Raw genomic sequence first — 17,843 nt, 5'->3', positions numbered from 1 at the left:
GAGCATGACAGGAGTGATGGATGGACGCAGGGAGAGATATGCTCGAATTCGAGGTATTAGGAACGGTATCAATGAATAGAACCTCATGAACTCCAGATCGATTATTTTCTAGATCATCTAGCTACATAGAAGGCATGTTTATAATCGAAATGCGGTGGTTCCTATAATCCTCAATCACAATGATTGCCACACAAATTGTACAGCATAAAAAAGCTCGCTTATTAACTAGAGCCTGTGAATTGAAATTCAAGTGTAAGAATGCATAACTTCATCCATCTATACATCGCATGTAAACGTTGTTCTCAAGTCAAGTGGCGTATCCACCAATCCTCCTTCCGCTTATAAGATTCATAGATCGTCTTCTCGCCAACCCACCCATGGCCTTCACCCTCGAATTCAACCACATCCGCGACCCGGCCATGCGCATGCATCGCGCTAGCCATCATTCTTGCCTGTGCCACGGGGACCACCATATCCGAGGTTCCCTGCAACAAAAGCAAGGGAGCCTTCATCTTCTCGGCATAATGGCACGGACTCCGATTCGTGAGCTCCTGCTCCCTATCCTCTTTTGCAGTCTTGCTCAGCAACAGTCGGTCCACATCTTGACTCTCGAACTTGTATGAATCGGCCTGTAGAGCCCTCACATCGCTGATACCGTAGGAGCTGACTCCCGCTGCCCAGGCATCAGGGTACATGTGGAGAGCCTGCAGGGTGAGGTATCCGCCCGCACTGCCGCCGTAGATGCCTACGCGGGCTTTGTCAATGAGCCCTTCGTTGGCTAGAAATTCTACCGCGCTGACTGCATCGCCTGTATCTACTAGGCCCCAGTACCCGGAAAGTCGTTCTCGGTATTCCCGTCCGAACCCGGTGGAACCAGTGTAGTTGAGAGCACAGACGGCAAACCCGCGCGTGGTCCAGTATTGAATTTCCAGGTTCAGGGCAGGAGTGACGCATCCATTTGGTCCTCCATGGACGTTCATCAGGAGAGGGGGAAGACGATCCTCGCATTCGAAATCAGGGTTGCAAGGGGGGAAGTAGAATATGTGTACGTTTCCGTCGCATAAGGGGCCGTATTTCTGAGGAGCGGTGTATTGTTTGGCGATGGAGACGATTTCCGGCGCCAGATCGAATGATGCAGTTGACGTTAGGACGGTTGTTTTCGCTTCGAATGAAGGAGTGAGCGAAACCAAAGCTAGTTCCTGAGGAGAGGTTCTGGAAGCGCCGACGACAACAAAGGAGCTGGACGAAGCTCGGAAAATCGCGTTCGCGCGAACTCCAATATCAACGTATGGAAGTCCCAGGCTTCGGACTGACAACGTGGGAATGTCGATAAGAACAACCTCACTGGTGGCATGAGTGATAGCCGCCGCAATAATGGTCTTTTCATCGAGTGAGAAATATGTGGAACTGTGAGAGTCAGTTTGATATATCAAATGGCGAATGATGCAGGAGTTACCTTCCCAACTCCCATTCAGCAGCCGCAAAGTCCGCGTTTTCCAGACCCTCGAGGGACAGATATCGCACAGAAGCATCATGCACGTTGTATGAGTATAGCTGTAAATATCCTGTCCGATCGCTTGCAAAGTACAGTGCTCCATCCAAGCCCCATCGCGGCTGAGCAATGCTCTCCTCCTGGTATTTCCCAGCCACCCTAGTCACATTTTTCAGAGCTCCGTCGGCCCACTCAGCGACATAAAGCACGGTACCTGTCCATGGCATGTCAGGATGGGTCCATTGAATCCATGAGACATATTTGCCCGACGGATCAAATTTAGGATGCGAGTAGAAGTCATCGCCTTCAGCAATGGTGACCTCGGTGTCGGAGACAATGTCAATCGCCACCAACTTGTTATGCACATGAGTTGCCTGAGTCTCAGGCGTCGCTTCCCGGTGATCTTCTTTAATAGCAAGGATCCATTGTGTATGGACAGGATGATTGCAGAAGTCAGCATACCGAATGCCCTCGACTGCCGAATGAACGAGGGTAACCTGACTCGACGTCGGATCCAAGAGATGGATGCTGCAAGTCGTTTCATTCGCAAAGAGAAGTTTTCCATCAGACCTCATTAATATGGAGCCACCACCGAGCTCCTGCACCGTTGCATGTGCACTGTATTCTTTCGGCAAAACATCTCGGCTTTGTCCATTGAGGTGTTGGATAATTGCAAAGCGTCCACCCTCGGTGGGATGACATTCAACCGAGTATATAGCACCGGTTGACTCCTACATCGGTTAGAGATGCATCATCTACGCTGGAGGAACCGAGAACCCTTACATCGACGACTACTTCATGCAGCGAAATGCTGTCGGTTGCCAACCGTTCCGCGGTGAGCGGGCTTTTCCATTTCCCATATGGAGCGTGAGACGGAGACATTTTCACTCTTCGAAGATGGATATGTGAAATGCACGAGTAAGAAAAGCGAATAATTAACAAAAAATGCAGACTTTCGAGATAGTTAACTTGAAGAAATTCTTCTGACTCACCATTTACTGGACAAGCCCCACTGTCAATAATGTTGACGTAATCGGTAGTGAACCAGGATCCTCACCGCCCTTTTCAAACCCATTGAATTGAACGGTTCATTCGAAATTGAAGCTCTTTAGCGCTTTAAAAATCGATATGGAGGCCTTACCTAGGGACGAATGATTGAAATGCGTTATTGAATTCTTTTATAAGGGCCCTTTCTGTACAAAAAGGCCTGCGCAGAGGCCTTTGACCTTAAGATAAGTATCTTTAGAGACCGCCTAAATGGAGTTAAATTACGCAGTGAAATCGAAGCCAATTTATAGAGGCTTTCAAACAATAATAATCGGTATTAAAGCAAAGGATTATTGATATGGTTTCTCGTGCGGCCAGCCGGTTGCACTTTCCGCCTTGTCTGAGTCCAAGGGGTGAATAGTCACACAGCCAACCTATTTGGCCATAAGCTCATAACTACGTATAGAATCATCACCTTTCACTCTCCTTAACATTACCTTCCCTTTCACCCATTCCCCTCCACATCGACTGTCAAAAGGCAAGTCCCGGCCTCAATGATCAACTCGCCGTCAATCATATCAAGCGAGTCAACTTCGTTACCCTCAGCGTCGATCAGAACTTTCAACTTTCGGCCAAGTACCATCTCCGCAGAGATCCCACTTATCGAGGAGGGTCCTGCGGTCCTTGAGTATATCGGCTTTGACGCCCCGACGTCAAACGAAATCTACCAGCGCTATGCCGCACGGCCGTGGCCCGATGATTGCCCCGACTCACTCCTTGACTACGCTTATGGGCAAGTCAACCAGTTGAATTCAACAAGATACGCGACTCTCCCCATCGAGGAGGCCATGAGACGAGTTGGGATCAACGCTCAATTCGAACCGCCATTGCCGATCCAAACTTTACCGACCTTCTCTACACTCAAGATCTCGTTTTTTGGGTGAAGGACACATTGAAAACCAACTATGCCACCCTTCTTAGTCGCCGGGACCCTTTGAAAAGGCATGCCCATCAAACCGCACACAGAGAAAAGAAACGAGTCAGCTTGGAAGGCGTTTTCAACCCACAGACCGTAGCCACTGTCACGGCTGCCATCAACATGACCACGAAAGACTTCAACCTCCCTGCGGCGCATGTGGCCATGTGTGAGGGCGATCCTCCTGCGCTCCCCAATCATGTTGTGCTGTATAATGGAAAGGCTTTTGCAGAACTTCAAACCACCCGAAGCATCATTCGCGACGATGGAAGCGTGGACATGATACCACTCCGGTCTTCGGTTGGTGGCGATTTCAATGCCACAGAGCTTGCCTATTACTGGACCCCGGAGAAAGACATCGCGGAGCGTTATCGTACCTGGGCAGCTCTTCGAAACCCGAGCAACGACACATGTATTCTGCAAATCCAAGTTTCCCGTACCTTTTTGGACAACATGGCATCCGAGGAGATTTGGTTTTCCGACTATAGGGACCATTGGAAGGAGTTTGTGTGGTGTTGCCGGATGACGGAAGAACCACCCAGACACTTGGAGTATTTACTCAACGCAGAATTGATACGCGGCCATATATGCACTGGTCATACTAATGCCATATTTCCCCTGCAACGGGTTGAGAATATTTCGAGAGATAACCTTCTCCGATGCCGTTCTACTGGCCTGCCGGCTAGCCAGTGGGTGTTTAAGCTAAGCACAGGCAGCCGGTTGGCAACTGAAATTCGAGGAAAGGTTCACTTCAACATTTTTGCCGCAATCAAGTGAGGTATTAGTCTAGCAGGACCCACTCGCGCGATCTGTTAACACCAAATTCAATGGCCCAACATCAAGAGCCAGATAATCCCTCGCACACGTATCAAATTCAACGCCATCTTCCCCATGTGCAAATCTAATATCGAAGTTCAGTGCGACGCGACTCAGAAATATACGCATGGTCATCATGGCAAGTTCCTTGCCAACGCATCCGCGAGGACCTTTGGCTGTGAGCACAAGAAGACTACAGTTTCCAGGCAGCACGTACCAATTTGAAACGGAAAGAAGGCCTGTGGGTCTGCGATCAGGTTGTTATTTTTGTCTAGCCATCGATCTGGCAAGAACACTTTCGCTCGAGGGAAGAACCGCTCGTCCCTTTGCACAGCATACTGGGGAACCAGCACATTAACGTCTCCTGGGATCCAGACGTCGCCGATTTGCAGTCCTTCGTGTGGGGTGACGCGAGGTTGGCCCCCTGGTACTGCTGGCTTTAATCGCATAGTCTACTTGAGGATAGCGTCAATATAAGGGATTTTTCGGATCTCGGCATAGGTGTAATTATGATTTGAGCGAGAGGAAACCCGATCTAGCTCTTCTTGGAGCTTTTTGTAAACGGAGGGATTAGATGCCAGGTAGTGGAACACGCATGCAAGCGTGTTGCCCGTAGTATCACTAGGAGACATGTTAGACTTGGAGGCATATGTACTGTACATTGTGACCATACCTTCCGGCCAACATGAGGACATTCGCGTCCTCACCAAGGGCCTTCTCCGTAGGGGGCGCTGATCGATCATTCTCGGCCCGAGCTTTCAAAAGCCACGATATGACATCGTCCGGTGTCTTGTTTTCCGAATTTTCAAACTTCTAGAACGGAGTTAACGATAGTAATACGAGCGAGAAAAGCCTCGACGAACCAATGAAGCTTCCTTGACCATACGGCTGCAGTACATCTTAAACAGACCGAATCCTCCGCTCAAAGGTTGAAGTGCATTCAATGGATATGAAAGCCACGGAATCTGGTTGAGCAGTCCCAGCATGAAAACCTGATCATGAATTCCTTTGATAGCATAATGCTCCGTGGCAAATCCAAGCTGATTGAAATCGTCGCTGAACCCCACAAGGCCCAACACATCGAACGAGTAAAACATAGCCCATTTCGATACGTTGATCGGCATGTTAAGTCGAGATTTAAGGTGATTTATCGCCAAGTCGGCTTTCAGGGTCACTCGCGATTCGTAGTTTGCAACAGCTACCCGTATCAATTGCTGCAGCATCTGAAGATCATGGTCAACACACCTTTAACACCTAGCCCCCGGTCCCATGCCCGTCTCCGAAGTCGATGGGATTCCGGGTCCCTGGCGCAATAATTTTGAACTGTTCTACATAGTGAGGAACAATACAGTATTACTGTAGAAATGTTGTTCAACATAGAAGAGTAAACTATACTAACTGCATATGCAGCTCACGTCGATCATGATCAATCAATATCACAGTTCATTTTGTTAGAACGACGACCAACATCACACTGAGTTTGAACTGAACACTAGAGTTTAAGATGGAATAGCCGAAGGCAAAACAGGATTTTGACCTGAATTTGGCCAAATAACTCGAAAGTCTCGTCGCCTAGCGATTGCGTCTGCTTTCGAATACTCAAGGCTGCCCTAGTCATGCGGACCTGTTAGCTCAAGTGCTGGCATGGTCTGTAGAATGGACTGAATATTTTGTAGTCTTTGCGATTACGGTCCGTTTGATGACGGTACAGAACGTTGTCCAGCACATTTATCGCTGTAAATGAAATGATAAACAGAAGCTAAAATAGGGGTCACATCACCATGGCTACATAACAGGGGGTTGATAGGATTCATTGCGACAGGCTTGCCGCTCTAGACACTGAGAATAGCAGAGTCATCCGGTTGAAGACAACCAATATTCAGGTTGACGCTCTTTCTTGAGCCCGAATTTCGGACAATGTGACCGAGTATTTGAATGTAGCCCATGATAAAATAACGCGAAGCAGCTTTCCGCACTCCGAAGGCCCAATTGACACATTCTCGGTTTTCGGTATCTTGGCAGTAAGTCTTTCGTGACCCACTTATTTGACATGATACTATGCCCGCCGAGTATCCGGTCTAGATGGTTACGTGCGATAGCTTTAAAATAACTTATAAACTCAACGATATATTTTGACAGCAGAGTAAATGATGAATCACAAGGATGCTTTCGTCGAAATCATCCCACATCGCACGCATTCATCGATTGACCATGTCTACGAGCTATTCGACCACCATGCATTCATGCACTCCCGAGCTTGCATACATTGAATATCTACCATCTATCGGTGGAAATGCGTTTTTCTTAGCCCTTTTTTCAATTCTTCTACTCATGCAAATGATCTTAATATACTATCGCGCGTGGGCCTTTTCTTCAACCATGGTATGCGGTCTTATACTCGAGATACTAGGATACATCGGACGGATCAAACTGCACAATGACCCCTGCCAATTTACAGATTTTCTACTGTTAGTCGTACTTTTTTGCCATGATTATCACTAAAAGTTGAGGCTCAAGCTAACAGACACGCCATCCACAAAGCTACCTCGTTTGTCTTACAATCGGACCGGCCTTCTTCGGAGCTGCGATCTACCTCTGTCTAGGACGAATCATCATCATCCATGAGGGTGAAGACGTATCCCGCCTCAGACCCCGATCTTACACAATCGTATTCGTGACCTGTGATGTGATCTCATTGATTCTGCAAGCAGCCGGCGGCGCCATCACATCTTCTGCAACTGACAATGCAGTTCGTGACATGGGCGTCAAGGTCATGATAGCAGGCCTCGCATTCCAAGTAGCCGCGTTGGGTCTTTTCATGGCTTTTGGGGTTGATTTTGCAGTCAGGTCCAATGCGCGATTTGTGAGATTTCGGCCGACTGAACCGCGCAAGACGCCCAACCCAGAATTTGTCGCTATAAGAGCTGGCAAGAAGTGGAAGTTGTTTCTAATTGGTAAGTAATGAAATCCGGGCATCCCAAACCATGGGTCTTGATAAATATTGATACTCGCAGGCATCTCTACCGCCACTGTCACTATTTTTATTCGATCTTTCTTCCGGGTGTTCGAGCTCAATGGTGGTTTTCATAGTCGACTGGCTAACAATGAACCTGCTTTAATGGTCCTTGATGGAGCTATGGTGTCGGTTGCGTGTCTCTGGCTGACAGTAATGCACCCTGGAGTGGTCATGGCAAGACGGTGGAATACTGTGAAATCAGGGAAATAATCTCCACATGAGTCCCGGTTCTTTGAAACCGATCAGGGCAGATAGCTAAGGATCAAAATAACATGTACAGCTTGCACAGATTCATTTTGGATTTCAAGGGGCTGTGATACTACATTAGAACAACTTCGAGGCATGTAGACTAGTTATCATGAATTCAAGGCGAATGAGATCAAGGGGGATAGTCTCGGATTGGCCCTTGTAACCATTTAAGTTATTTCTGAAAATCTGGGGGCCTCGAAAGAAAAGAAGGCTCCGTTTCTATTAGTACTTTATTCCTCGAGTATTTCCTGTCTTATGGATAAAACAAAAAGCTCTTATGAACATAAGCTTGCAAATTACATCCTGCTCAACGCTTATGGACAGATTATAGGCAACTTAATCTGGGAGACCTAACGACTAGGTGGCATTTGAGAATAATTCCCTTCCAGGTCATTACAATCGACCAATCCAATTCCTGGATCACTGGTTGCAACCTTTCTGAGATGCAAGAAAAAGACACCCGCATAGAGAAATATTGTCGTTACAATGAACTCCATCAAGTACTGCAAGAACGCAGTGGCGAGAACATGAGTCAATCCTTTCATGAACACAGTGTCACTGGCTATAAATGACGTTGAAAGCCCATAGGCCACGCGTACTGTTAGGAATGGGATACTGGCAACTGCAAATCGTAGGAGTCTCTTGTCGCCCGCAAGTTTACGACTATGACGGAACAAGACAGCACAGATTATTACCAGTACGACAAACACAACAGCCACCAGGATTGAAGCAGCTCGAGTGAGGTCCACTCTTCCCATACCCAGCCCCACGGCGTAGAGAATGAAAGCTGCATATTGTGTCAAGTGGATGAATGACCATGCTCTCCTGTCGATGTGCTTGAATGGAAGCATTGCTTCACTGCGAGACAATCAGCACAAACAGTAGTGAAATGACTTCAGGATCCGATTGGTTGGGACTCACTAACGGTCGATAATCTCCAGCAATGCGAGGAGCAGAGCCGTGATTCCAACAGAAGAAACCACACTAACAGCACTTCTGAGGTTGGAGTCGTGACTGATTTCGCTGGCGATTTGCAAGGAAGATCCAACCACGCGGGCAATGCAAAGCAGGGCCATGTATAGCCATCCTAGTTGTTTTCCGAATCCATGGCAGCGACAGATCGATGCTGTGACGAATATCGCGGGGAAGAAATAAATTATAACCACAATCGATAAGGCTTGTTGTGAGGAAACACCCATTTCGAATGTATGATGCTGCTGCATAGACTGTTTGAGATCTCAAAGGGAATCAAGAAAGCAGAATTCATTAGGTACCATTGGACTTATCTCTACCCCTTAGTTTTTGTAGTTCGGGACCGAGCCCGGCGATCATCCAGTGTGCTCTCGGAGAACCCTCCCCTTAGTTGCCGAGATTGCAAAATCAAGCTCGGAGAATATGGCCTATGATCTCCAACCTACATAACATTGAATCTATAACTTGGGAAGCATCTTCTAACTTGATGGCACTTTAATTATTCTTTGACTTTCTCCAATAACCTGATTGTTTCGGGAATCAATAAATCACCCCTCAATACCGCCAAGGCCAGAGGGTTCCAGGCTCGGCTCCGAATATGATTGAGGAGCCAAGACTCCTCTCGGCTGTCGGCTTTGGTATTATTTCTTCAGTTCTGAGGTGTTTCTATTAGTAGATAATAGGCATGGTGTCTCTGAGTCGCTTCAGAATGATGCTATGTGAAAGTGATCACTTTATTCTAATCAACAGGGTATTCGATTGCTATCAGATCTCTTGCGCCCCTTGGTATACATTCTCCCAATCTATGACAGACGCGAAAAGCGCTCCTAAATCAGCTTCTGTGGCAGTCTGCATGCTAGTGGGCCATGAGCCCTCATCAGAAAAGTAATTGTCAAAGGTGTGAGACTGGCTTTGGATACTGGATTCGCTCCTGGTTGCTCTTCTTCTCTCGTCTCCGCTCGAATCTGTCTGTCTCTTGGGGAATTATCAGCACAAGAGATGATTTGCATGACCAGCCTCTGGAGATACACTTACGTGATCGGTATCCACAGAGTTAGCTGCACAAGTTTCTAGCCTCTCGACAGGCAAGTCATGGGTGCCCCGGGCGTTCTGTGCTTCCTGATTACAATCATCAGTTGCTTGTCTTTCGACATTCTCGACATAACCTTTGGCGATAAACGAGAAATACGACAAGTAACCCCCTGGCAATGTTCCTCGTGAACGCTGCTCGAGAAGACTGAAATGCCCAGAGACAATGTCCAGCAGCATGAGGTGCTGTCGTGTCTCCGGGTGATTTGGATGATGGACAACAAAGTCAAACACAATGAACAGAGCGGCCAAAGGCATTGTGGCCAGGAGACTAGTAGTCGGAAATTAGTCCATATATTAGTTTATAGATCACAGGGATTCGTACAAGGTCGGCGTATACGGCTCAACATCAATGAGAGAACTCAGTTCTATTATCGCACCTGCTGCTTTCAAAAGAACTTCCTCGCTTTCGCGTGCCTTTTGCTGGTCCGAGGCAAGACGAAGCTTTAGTCTTTCCGATGTGATGACTAAATGATAATAATAGAAATTCGTTCGTAGAGCGATCTCCTTTAAAGCAGGGCGCGACTGGAAAGCTGGTCGAACGGATTCTCCAGGTCGGTATTCCAGGGGTATAGATTGCCGCCAATCCTCTAACAATTTGCGCACATGGTTTAAGGCCGATACTAACTGTCCTGGTGAGTGGGTGGAAGCATCTACCGAGAAGAGACAAGCATAGGCAATGGAAAAGATCCGACTGATGCGAATAGAGGCCAAGAACCAATTGAACTCTCCGAAAATGGACTCCGGAACATTCGGTACCTGACAGCCGACGTCGTAATCTGCAATAGCCTGTCTTGTCAATCCCATAACTATGCCCAATTTAAACGTCAATATCATGTTAAACCCAAGACTTACTGAAGCCCTTCGCCCTTGAAATCTATATTGTTTTTCAAGATGATAGACTACCCAGAAGACCCTGTGGCATTCAGTTGGGTTTGCATCGACGACCGAAGACTTGTGGTACCTAAGGGCAAGTACCATTCGACTTGCTTCGGCCAAGAGTGTGTGATCTACCTGCAGACAGCAAGCATTCATGGCAAATACCGCCTTCAAAATTGATCAGCTGTGACCTTGTGCGAGCTTCAGTGCTCAGAGAGCTAAAGCGTACCATTGCAGTGATTGCCTGCATGTTAGTTAGCAAAAAGGTTTCAACAGAAAGCAAAAGTACCGCCATACCTGGACTGCTATTAAAGACTCTCGAGCTAGCACCAACCGAGGGATGTGGCCAAGTGACGTTTGAAAGAACTTCCATGCTGTTCCCTTGCCCGGATCGAACGAGCCACCGCCGTGATACTGGCAGCCCAATGCTAACACTGCATGGTAGAGAGTACTGAAGACGGGGTGTGTATTGAATGATACGGAAGTGTGGAGGTCTTTCACTTTCTCTTCAAAGCTGTGCTGGTCAACGAACGGGAATATAGGATGAACATTATCAAAATAACCTATACAATTATCAGTATGGGTAATGAATATAGTAATCGAAGATATAACAACTTTTTATATAAGCCTCAGCCTGCTTTAGTGGTATGGTATCTGGATTGGGTGCCCTGTTTAGTGGACTTTGGGTCACTTCGTGATCGGATCTCGCGAGGAGACGCGTTCTGATCGTGAGGTCCATCTGATGTATCAGATCACGTAGTCTCGAATTCCCTATCACTCTTGTGAGGGATTGAATTCGTTCTTCGGAGAAAAACGCAATCCCCGAGCTTGAAACTAGAACACGTAGTTGAATTGTCAAAGACCCAGATCGTGTTAGTAGCCATCACGTAGATCAAATACCTTGTTTATCATGGGCCTTTCACTAATGTTAGATTACACAAAGATAGTAATGATGGAAGGAAACATACTCGCAGAACCGAAAATTCATCGAATAGGAAAGCCTCTTCTGCAGGATCTTGGAGAAGCCGGTCTATGAACAGGCCGCTAGAGTGCGCATGACCCTCGGCTGGGGCATTTTGGGAGGGCTTGGATTCTATACTGATAATTAACTATGGGACAATACAGTCGGGGAAACCAGTAGACTACCGGTTCTCCATCGAGAAGAGCGTTTCGAATTGCTGAACTGGCAAACTTCATTTCTTTTCTGTGGTAATGCCCGTGGTTTTGAGCGTCTGATACTGTTTTTGTATTATCTTCGTCGGCGAACTCACGATACAATGAGTACAAGCTGAACGCTCGCCTGAAGATTCTGGTGGGACTTGAAAGATGAATAACACTGTCAGCTCCTATCTAAGCGACCATGACGGAGTGTAAATTATAGTGGCTTACCTAGGCACCGAACCTTCCGAGCGCGACATTGATCGCATGATTTGCTCAAGCGGGGTGTCTGCATGTTTCAGAGCAGTGCTGTACTTGAAGTTGGTCTCGGGGATTTCGCTCCGTCCTGGGGGTGGCAAGTAGGCAACAAGCCGTTTCCAGACTTCTCGGCACTTTTGGCCGAAGCCCTCACCGCCAACTTCTGGAATTCTCGGTCTTCGGTGTCTTGGCATCGAGCGGAATGATTTCTTGGCTACTGGGATTTCTCAACATCGCTAATCCATCGCAATACACTCTCAGTACAGAGCTCACGGTGCGTTGGCTCTTCAACCGGCTCATCCCCAATACTATCCCCAAATGGATCGCTAATCCACGCATGTGCCTGCAGTCTACGAATGAGTCCAATGTCCCCACTGCCGTCGTCAAGCCAGATCCCATCATCATAGTCTCTATGCCAATTGAACAAGCGCGATGTAGCAACTTCGGACTGTTCATCGGCGGCATCTCGATTCGCAAAATGTAGTCTTCAAAGTTAGCAGATGGAACATGTATTTCTCTATTAGACTTACTCATTAACTTGGTCTAAGGGACCTGGGCCACACATATTATGAACCTGAATAGCAGCAGCTGGGTGATTTTCACCTGCCAGTATCCTTTCCCCAGAATCCAGGATCCAATATATATTCCATGAAATCGGCCTGTGCTGATGTGCAAGATGCGCTCTCACTTCAAGACTGCAGTTTTGGACCGGAGTCACGCCAAACGGAGGCGCTGGCGACCATGGCACTGATATATTTGGTCGAATAAAATAGGAAGTTTGGAATTCATTTGCACGAGAAACCCTGAACTCCTCCAACTCCAAGGAATATGTAACCTGGATAAAGGATTGGAATGTGTCGGTCAGAAATGCCGCAACTAGACATATAGGCGGTAGACTGTTCAACGCCATATTCAGGAGCGAATTTGCCTGGTCGTTACATATCGCAGCGGCCCATAGGATGCTCAGATGTGGGCTTTTAGATGTAACTGCATTGAGCAGCTGCTGGTAATCAATCGAGTCCGCATTAGGGGCTGAAAGTGCTTTTGTTATTCCTAGAGATGCGGCCCCTAACAAGTTGCAGGGAATAGAGGGGTCAAAAAATGCACTGCAAAGCAGCGAGTCTAGTGCGTCTTGTGTAGAGCTTAGAAAAATGCATTTATCGATCGACTGGAAAAGCTCAGTGAATATGCTAGGCATGCTTGAGGGGAGAATAGGAGAGGTTGGAATCGATACTGGAGGCGCAAATGTTGGCGGCGGCATGTGCCGTGATATCAGGATTAAGACAGAAGCAAGGCCGACGATACATTCGGCTTCAAGACCCTCTAAGACACAGGAGCTTAGAAGGATATCAAAAGCAAGGGATGAGTTTGGCGAGACAAGTGTCCAGTTTGTTCTAGAAGTTTGAGTTAGCAAATGCCAAAGCAATAGACATGAATGTTTTCAACAGGCATACTGCTTCCCTTTGGTTCCCTCCTTTCTCAACATCCATGGTGAATGAAAAGTGCCATCTGGTCTTTTTACAAGGGCCTTCCAACGACCTTCGGTGACAATCGGCCAGAAAGAATCTTCTAATGGCGTAGTACTCTGTTCATGCAAATCCGACTATCCTCGCCGGCCTGTTGCAGTATCTCCACCCAGCGACAGGAGATAATATAGGACCAGGCTAAAACAATGCTTGTGAAGTACCCAGAGCGGAGAGTATGGCCAGCAAAGGAAATCTCGTGGAAACGAGTCTCGGCCGTCTTGTAAGTGACAGGTTTTGGCGATCCAAGGCACTGGAGAAAATCTATTGATTTCTCAGGTTGAGTGCAGCTCGGGTGGTCTGTCGTGCGAATGCACAAGGAAGACCTCAGGGTCAGAAAGGACTTCGGTCTGCCAAGAATTTTGAGGTGTTTGGGGGGCTCGTGAAGGAACAAAGGGACATTTTTGAGAAGACCAAAAAAAGCCCTTGTTTGGGAAATTAAAGGACATTGATCTTGATGGCCAAAAGCTTCCTTCCACTCGATATATTTTGACTGACAGCAGTCGTTGAACCGTGCCGTTGGTGGACAGATCCCATCACCGGGATACCAGGTTATGGCGACGTCGCTTTCGGATTCATCACTATTGTCAGAATTGTAGGCATTAGCTTCTGTTTGCATAATATCCTTAGATAAAATATCGCTCATGATGGGTATGTTGAGTGCTTGGGGAGACAAGACGTTGGATCCGCGACTATGTCAGGTTATGTTATGAACACGGGGCAGTTAAAAGAGCAATCAGGCATCAATTGGCAAGATGGCCGAGCGGTCCAAGGCGGTAGGTTAAGGTCCACCTTAATTCACAACTCCTGTTGAGTTTCCTACTCATCTCACGATGGCGTGGGTTCGAATCCCACTCTTGTCATATCTTTTTGCACTTTCTTTTTATTTTTGTGTCTCGTTTTGCAGGGCACAAGTACTGTTCCCCAGTCTGACCAAACAAAAGACCCATTTCAGCCATATAAAACGCCGTAGTATCCATCGAATACTAGGCATGTACGCGTTGCTCAATGCCACCATTGGCTTATGGAATACCGATTATGTGGTATCTTTTTATTCCCTGCATTTCCACTTACCTCCACCACAAAATATCTGCCTTCGTCGACCAAAAAAAAAATAAAACATTTCTTTTCCACCGCAGCAAAAAGGGTCAACCCCCCATTGAGGAGGGATAGTTCTAGAATACACTAGCTAAGCGTGTCGTGACTCTACATGTACGAGTCTGTTGTCCACGAGGGGACTGTTCTGTGATATGTGACTGCACGTGAAGTGACAGTCGGTGGTCCGCATGTCCGGACGATTCCGTGATGGTATGGTATGAGTTCTTACTCTCACTACCGGGTGTTTATCCCGCCTCGGCGCGGGTTCGAACGCGACCGGTTCGAAAGTGTGTTGCTCCGGATATGCATAATCGAATTTTCCACTGCACCAAAAAAGGTTGACCCTAGAACCAATGTTGATATAGTGCGTTATAGGACTATGGAAACGTGGAGCCCTAACAATATTGAATATGTAGGAGCTCAGATCTGAACGCTGTTGCAGGCCTTTACAAACAATTTTAGCCAGAAGCAACAAATGAGAAAATAATATCTCATGTCTTCGTCAATCGAGTCGCAGAACCAGAAATTACTTGTCTCCTTAAGCCTGGACCGAAGACACCAAGCCATCCTTGTAAGTATAAACGAGATCTGGCTTGGTGCCTATGGCCATTATTTATATAGTGGATCAATACTAGTGCGACCACGACTTGCATACTATCTGTGATCGGTTACATTGCCTGCTAGCTAACTGAGTCGGACTACAACCGCATCCTACGTAGTATGCCGAGCAAGGCTGGCTGGCCATGGCGTGGGCTGTTGTAGGGTCATAGCCTGATGTTGAACCAGACACCGGACTTCCAGGCCATCTCAGCTGCTTAATTCTTGGGATCCAAGCACGATCGCAGCGGGCTAAATTTATATGTTCTTGGTCTAGGAGAATGGGGTTGACAGGTATTATAAACAAAGCTTCTGAAAAGGTTCTGGGTAGCTATGGGGCCGATAACATCAAGAGAATGCAAGATACTGCGGCCAAGTATGACCCGGAGGGAGTTTCCAGAAGCTGCAGCACGGCGGTTCCCTCTTGAAGAATAATATATAACTGATTTCATTGCCCTATGCAAGGGACCTTTGAGTCCTAATCTCTAGTTTGTTTGGCTAGTTTCCATCCTCTTGCTTCAGGATTTCCTTCTCCCGCTCGCCAATACACGGCGTCAGCAATAGTTTCTCAAACGCATCCAGCTTCCCCGAGTACCCTCCCGTCTCAAAAACCCTTGCAAAATCCCCATACAGCACCGTCTCCGAGCCCAAGCGATGGGCCTCCGACCGCCACGACGCATCCGTATTCATATTCCAGAACGCGCCACCTGCCGTGAAGGGCAAAACACTCAACTGCCTCACAATCGTACAATTTCCGACCTTTAGCATCGAATACAGCCCCTCCATCAACACAGAAACAATAACCGTCCGTCGAACGCTCTCCGCGAAGATCCATTCCTGCCATGTTGGCGCAGGTCCGAGCTCTCCGGCCAGAAGCTGCAGTTTCATCGTCCACGCTCGCAACGTGTCCATGTTCTGCTCTGCCATGGCTCGTTGGCGCACGTCGCCGTCGAAAAGCTGGATGGTGTGGAATATGATGAGGGCTTGGACTGCTGCGAGGAGGCCTTCCGCGGTGCTCTGGTTTTGGTTCTGACGGAGGAGGTCTGTTGTTTTGGATTCTAGGATAGACAGTACGGTGTCTTCTGTTTCTGGCGTGCGACTGTAATAGCATGCCGAGACCATGAATGCATCTTGCATTGGTTTGGGGAGAGATACGTCGTACAGGCGGTGGTGGATGAATGGGGTTTTGCGACCGCGGGCGAACATCCGAGGATAGCTTTTGATACTTTGTAAGAGCTGTCTTGTTGACCACCTGTCTATCACCGTAACTTCGGGGTAATAGCCAGCCGGGAGCAATGTTGGGACGGCCGAGATAGACGGGCTGGGTGTAAGCCACGAGGCGAGCAATTCCGCATCATTGAATAGTAAGGTGGGGTCATCGAGCGGAAAAGCGGAGAGTACATCCTCCAGGGACTCAGATGGTGACTCAAATGATTGAAAGCACGTGGAATCCAGGACTGGTTGTTGGCGCGATCGAGTGGGGGGGCTATTGAGGTAGACGCATTCCAGCCCGCGCGCAAGACACCGCGAGCACTGCGGAGTTTGGCGATTGCATCGTCGCTTGCCTTCGGCGCATGTGACACAGGATTTCTGCCGGGAGCGGGAATATGGCGAGATTCGAGACATCTTGCGGAGTTGTGAATCATCGATGAGGTTGGAAGAAGGAAGGAATGACGCTAAAGTGTTGACAGCCTGAGGCCAAAGTCCGCTGGAAACCCCGCCGCCCCACCCAAAGTCCGCACGGCTTGGCCAATCACATATCTAGAATACTCCGCATATGGATTAGTCATGTGTGTTGTCCGCAGACAGGTTTCTATATCGTCTCGACCCATGGCTGGGAAATGCTATATAACAGGGAGATGACCCCGGCATATTCGTAATTATTCTCAGCAGTTTATTCATTCCACAACTACCAAAATGGCCACCACCGAGCTCATCTTCCCCTCGATCAAGACCGATCCGGAATCACTCAACGAAATTGAGCGCGATTGGCCCGTGATCAGCAAGAGATTGACACACCCGAATCCCGGCTTGTTGAACGCCTTTCGTGGCTTCCTGCTGACTGAAGATGGAGTGGATGTGCGAGGTGCACACAGGGAGTTTCTTCTATTCGGTAAGTCCATGAACCCCTGAGCGTGATGACGGAGAAGGAATGCTAACGTATTTGGTATAGAATGGACTCAAGCGGATGATTTCCATCGCTTTGTGAAATCGGAACAGTTCGCGGAATTTGCGGCATCCATCAAACACCTGGTGACTGGACCACCGACGCTGCAGCTCTTCGAGACCAATGTCAGCCCTAGAGAGGCAGCGTCGGCGGCTGTTGTTGAAATCATTCGATTGAGTGTCTCGGATGCCGCCAATGTCGAGACAGCAGTGCACACATGGGAGGTGATATCTCGCCTCATTAGTGACAAAAGGAACACTGTCAATTACGGAACAAGCACAAATCTCGAGAACATTGTTGTTGTCGGGATCATAGGATGGGAGAGTTCGGAGGTAAGTTAATGCTTTGATATAGAATTGTGCAGATACTGATGTTGAAAAGGCACAAGCTCAAACAACACAAGATTGGAAATATGTCGAGGCAATCGATGCACTCCGGTCTCTGGGAGCAGTCAATCGACTGACTGTCGGCATTGACCCGATGGAGCTAAGCTCCATGTAAAAGAAATCCCCGAAAATGCCAGGCAACATAAGTAATCACGCAGTCATTTCTTTTCTTAGAAGATC

At 47.8% G+C, this 17,843-nt stretch overlaps 10 protein-coding genes and 1 non-coding gene across 11 annotated transcripts; 5 read left to right on the top strand and 6 right to left on the bottom strand.

The window, feature by feature from the left end:
- Positions 1-163: 163 nt before the first annotated feature.
- Positions 164-2,374, bottom strand: P170DRAFT_381963 (S9 family peptidase; the record flags this gene model as incomplete). The annotated part of the gene is made up of 3 exons (XM_024845590.1): positions 164-1,407; positions 1,457-2,223; positions 2,270-2,374. The coding sequence occupies 3 exons, from the start codon at positions 2,372-2,374 to the stop codon at positions 303-305; spliced, it is 1,977 nt and encodes a 658-aa protein (XP_024706223.1). The 3' UTR covers positions 164-302.
- Positions 2,375-3,033: 659 nt separating this feature from the next.
- P170DRAFT_425213 (uncharacterized protein) lies at positions 3,034-4,232 on the top strand (the record flags this gene model as incomplete). Its single annotated transcript, XM_024847615.1, has 2 exons — positions 3,034-3,419; positions 3,461-4,232. 2 exons carry the CDS (start codon positions 3,034-3,036, stop codon positions 4,230-4,232), a joined length of 1,158 nt encoding a protein of 385 aa, XP_024706222.1.
- Positions 4,233-4,241: 9 nt separating this feature from the next.
- Positions 4,242-5,395, bottom strand: P170DRAFT_474464 (cytochrome P450; the record flags this gene model as incomplete). Its single annotated transcript, XM_024853144.1, has 5 exons — positions 4,242-4,441; positions 4,489-4,723; positions 4,802-4,892; positions 4,945-5,084; positions 5,135-5,395. The coding sequence occupies 5 exons, from the start codon at positions 5,393-5,395 to the stop codon at positions 4,242-4,244; spliced, it is 927 nt and encodes a 308-aa protein (XP_024706221.1).
- A 1,111-nt stretch (positions 5,396-6,506) lies between these two features.
- P170DRAFT_446108 (RTA1 domain-containing protein) lies at positions 6,507-7,497 on the top strand (the record flags this gene model as incomplete). The annotated part of the gene is made up of 3 exons (XM_024850767.1): positions 6,507-6,739; positions 6,813-7,225; positions 7,286-7,497. 3 exons carry the CDS (start codon positions 6,507-6,509, stop codon positions 7,495-7,497), a joined length of 858 nt encoding a protein of 285 aa, XP_024706220.1.
- A 389-nt stretch (positions 7,498-7,886) lies between these two features.
- Positions 7,887-8,735, bottom strand: P170DRAFT_425210 (uncharacterized protein; the record flags this gene model as incomplete). The annotated part of the gene is made up of 3 exons (XM_024847614.1): positions 7,887-8,199; positions 8,245-8,394; positions 8,458-8,735. The coding sequence occupies 3 exons, from the start codon at positions 8,733-8,735 to the stop codon at positions 7,887-7,889; spliced, it is 741 nt and encodes a 246-aa protein (XP_024706219.1).
- A 524-nt stretch (positions 8,736-9,259) lies between these two features.
- Positions 9,260-11,955, bottom strand: P170DRAFT_406346 (uncharacterized protein). Its single transcript, XM_024846627.1, has 12 exons — positions 11,866-11,955; positions 11,748-11,794; positions 11,623-11,680; positions 11,445-11,569; positions 11,377-11,392; positions 11,092-11,310; positions 10,774-11,039; positions 10,706-10,720; positions 10,453-10,644; positions 9,923-10,386; positions 9,544-9,868; positions 9,260-9,483 (listed from the first exon to the last, which is right to left on the bottom strand). Exons 1-12 carry the CDS (start codon positions 11,927-11,929, stop codon positions 9,274-9,276), a joined length of 2,001 nt encoding a protein of 666 aa, XP_024706218.1. The 5' UTR covers positions 11,930-11,955; the 3' UTR covers positions 9,260-9,273.
- Positions 11,956-12,062: 107 nt separating this feature from the next.
- On the bottom strand, positions 12,063-14,108 carry P170DRAFT_493067 (uncharacterized protein). Its single transcript, XM_024854039.1, has 5 exons — positions 13,497-14,108; positions 13,347-13,461; positions 12,798-13,286; positions 12,423-12,695; positions 12,063-12,377 (listed from the first exon to the last, which is right to left on the bottom strand). The coding sequence occupies exons 1-5, from the start codon at positions 14,059-14,061 to the stop codon at positions 12,107-12,109; spliced, it is 1,713 nt and encodes a 570-aa protein (XP_024706217.1). The 5' UTR covers positions 14,062-14,108; the 3' UTR covers positions 12,063-12,106.
- A 56-nt stretch (positions 14,109-14,164) lies between these two features.
- On the top strand, positions 14,165-14,278 carry P170DRAFT_t81. Its single transcript has one exon. It is a non-coding gene; the product is annotated as a tRNA-Leu (tRNA).
- On the top strand, positions 14,205-14,593 carry P170DRAFT_155620 (uncharacterized protein). The gene has a single exon (XM_024842544.1). The coding sequence runs from the start codon at positions 14,249-14,251 to the stop codon at positions 14,531-14,533; it is 285 nt and encodes a 94-aa protein (XP_024706216.1). The 5' UTR covers positions 14,205-14,248; the 3' UTR covers positions 14,534-14,593.
- Positions 14,594-15,563: 970 nt separating this feature from the next.
- Positions 15,564-16,758, bottom strand: P170DRAFT_436003 (Zn(II)2Cys6 transcription factor domain-containing protein). Its single transcript, XM_024849066.1, has one exon. It carries the CDS (start codon positions 16,734-16,736, stop codon positions 15,609-15,611), a length of 1,128 nt encoding a protein of 375 aa, XP_024706215.1. The 5' UTR covers positions 16,737-16,758; the 3' UTR covers positions 15,564-15,608.
- A 269-nt stretch (positions 16,759-17,027) lies between these two features.
- P170DRAFT_463963 (uncharacterized protein) lies at positions 17,028-17,778 on the top strand (the record flags this gene model as incomplete). The annotated part of the gene is made up of 3 exons (XM_024852208.1): positions 17,028-17,223; positions 17,284-17,609; positions 17,659-17,778. The coding sequence occupies 3 exons, from the start codon at positions 17,028-17,030 to the stop codon at positions 17,776-17,778; spliced, it is 642 nt and encodes a 213-aa protein (XP_024706214.1).
- Positions 17,779-17,843: the final 65 nt, after the last annotated feature.

Source organism: Aspergillus steynii (genome assembly GCF_002849105.1).
Source record: "Aspergillus steynii IBT 23096 chromosome Unknown P170scaffold_3, whole genome shotgun sequence".
NCBI classification, from domain to species: Eukaryota; Fungi; Ascomycota; class Eurotiomycetes; order Eurotiales; family Aspergillaceae; genus Aspergillus; species Aspergillus steynii.
This window is presented reverse-complemented; position numbering and strand designations above follow the sequence as displayed.

Bases quoted from the DNA above. Each gene is read 5' to 3' on its own strand.
- P170DRAFT_406346 (XM_024846627.1), bottom strand. From the start codon at position 11,929: ATGCAGACACCCCGCTTGAGCAAATCATGCGATCAATGTCGCGCTCGG. The intron at 11,040-11,091 runs GTTGTTATATCT...ATAATTGTATAG, and splicing joins GGCTGAGGCTTATATAAAAA to GTTATTTTGATAATGTTCAT. The intron at 10,387-10,452 runs GTAAGTCTTGGG...TTGACAAGACAG, and splicing joins TTCAAGGGCGAAGGGCTTCA to GCTATTGCAGATTACGACGT.
- P170DRAFT_493067 (XM_024854039.1), bottom strand. From the start codon at position 14,061: ATGAGCGATATTTTATCTAAGGATATTATGCAAACAGAAGCTAATGCC. The intron at 12,696-12,797 runs GTTGAACAGTCT...GGAGGAGTTCAG, and splicing joins AATTCGCTCCTGAATATGGC to GGTTTCTCGTGCAAATGAAT. The intron at 12,378-12,422 runs GTAAGTCTAATA...CTAACTTTGAAG, and splicing joins CCCTTAGACCAAGTTAATGA to ACTACATTTTGCGAATCGAG.
- P170DRAFT_155620 (XM_024842544.1), top strand. From the start codon at position 14,249: ATGGCGTGGGTTCGAATCCCACTCTTGTCATATCTTTTTGCACTTTCT.
- P170DRAFT_436003 (XM_024849066.1), bottom strand. From the start codon at position 16,736: ATGTCTCGAATCTCGCCATATTCCCGCTCCCGGCAGAAATCCTGTGTC.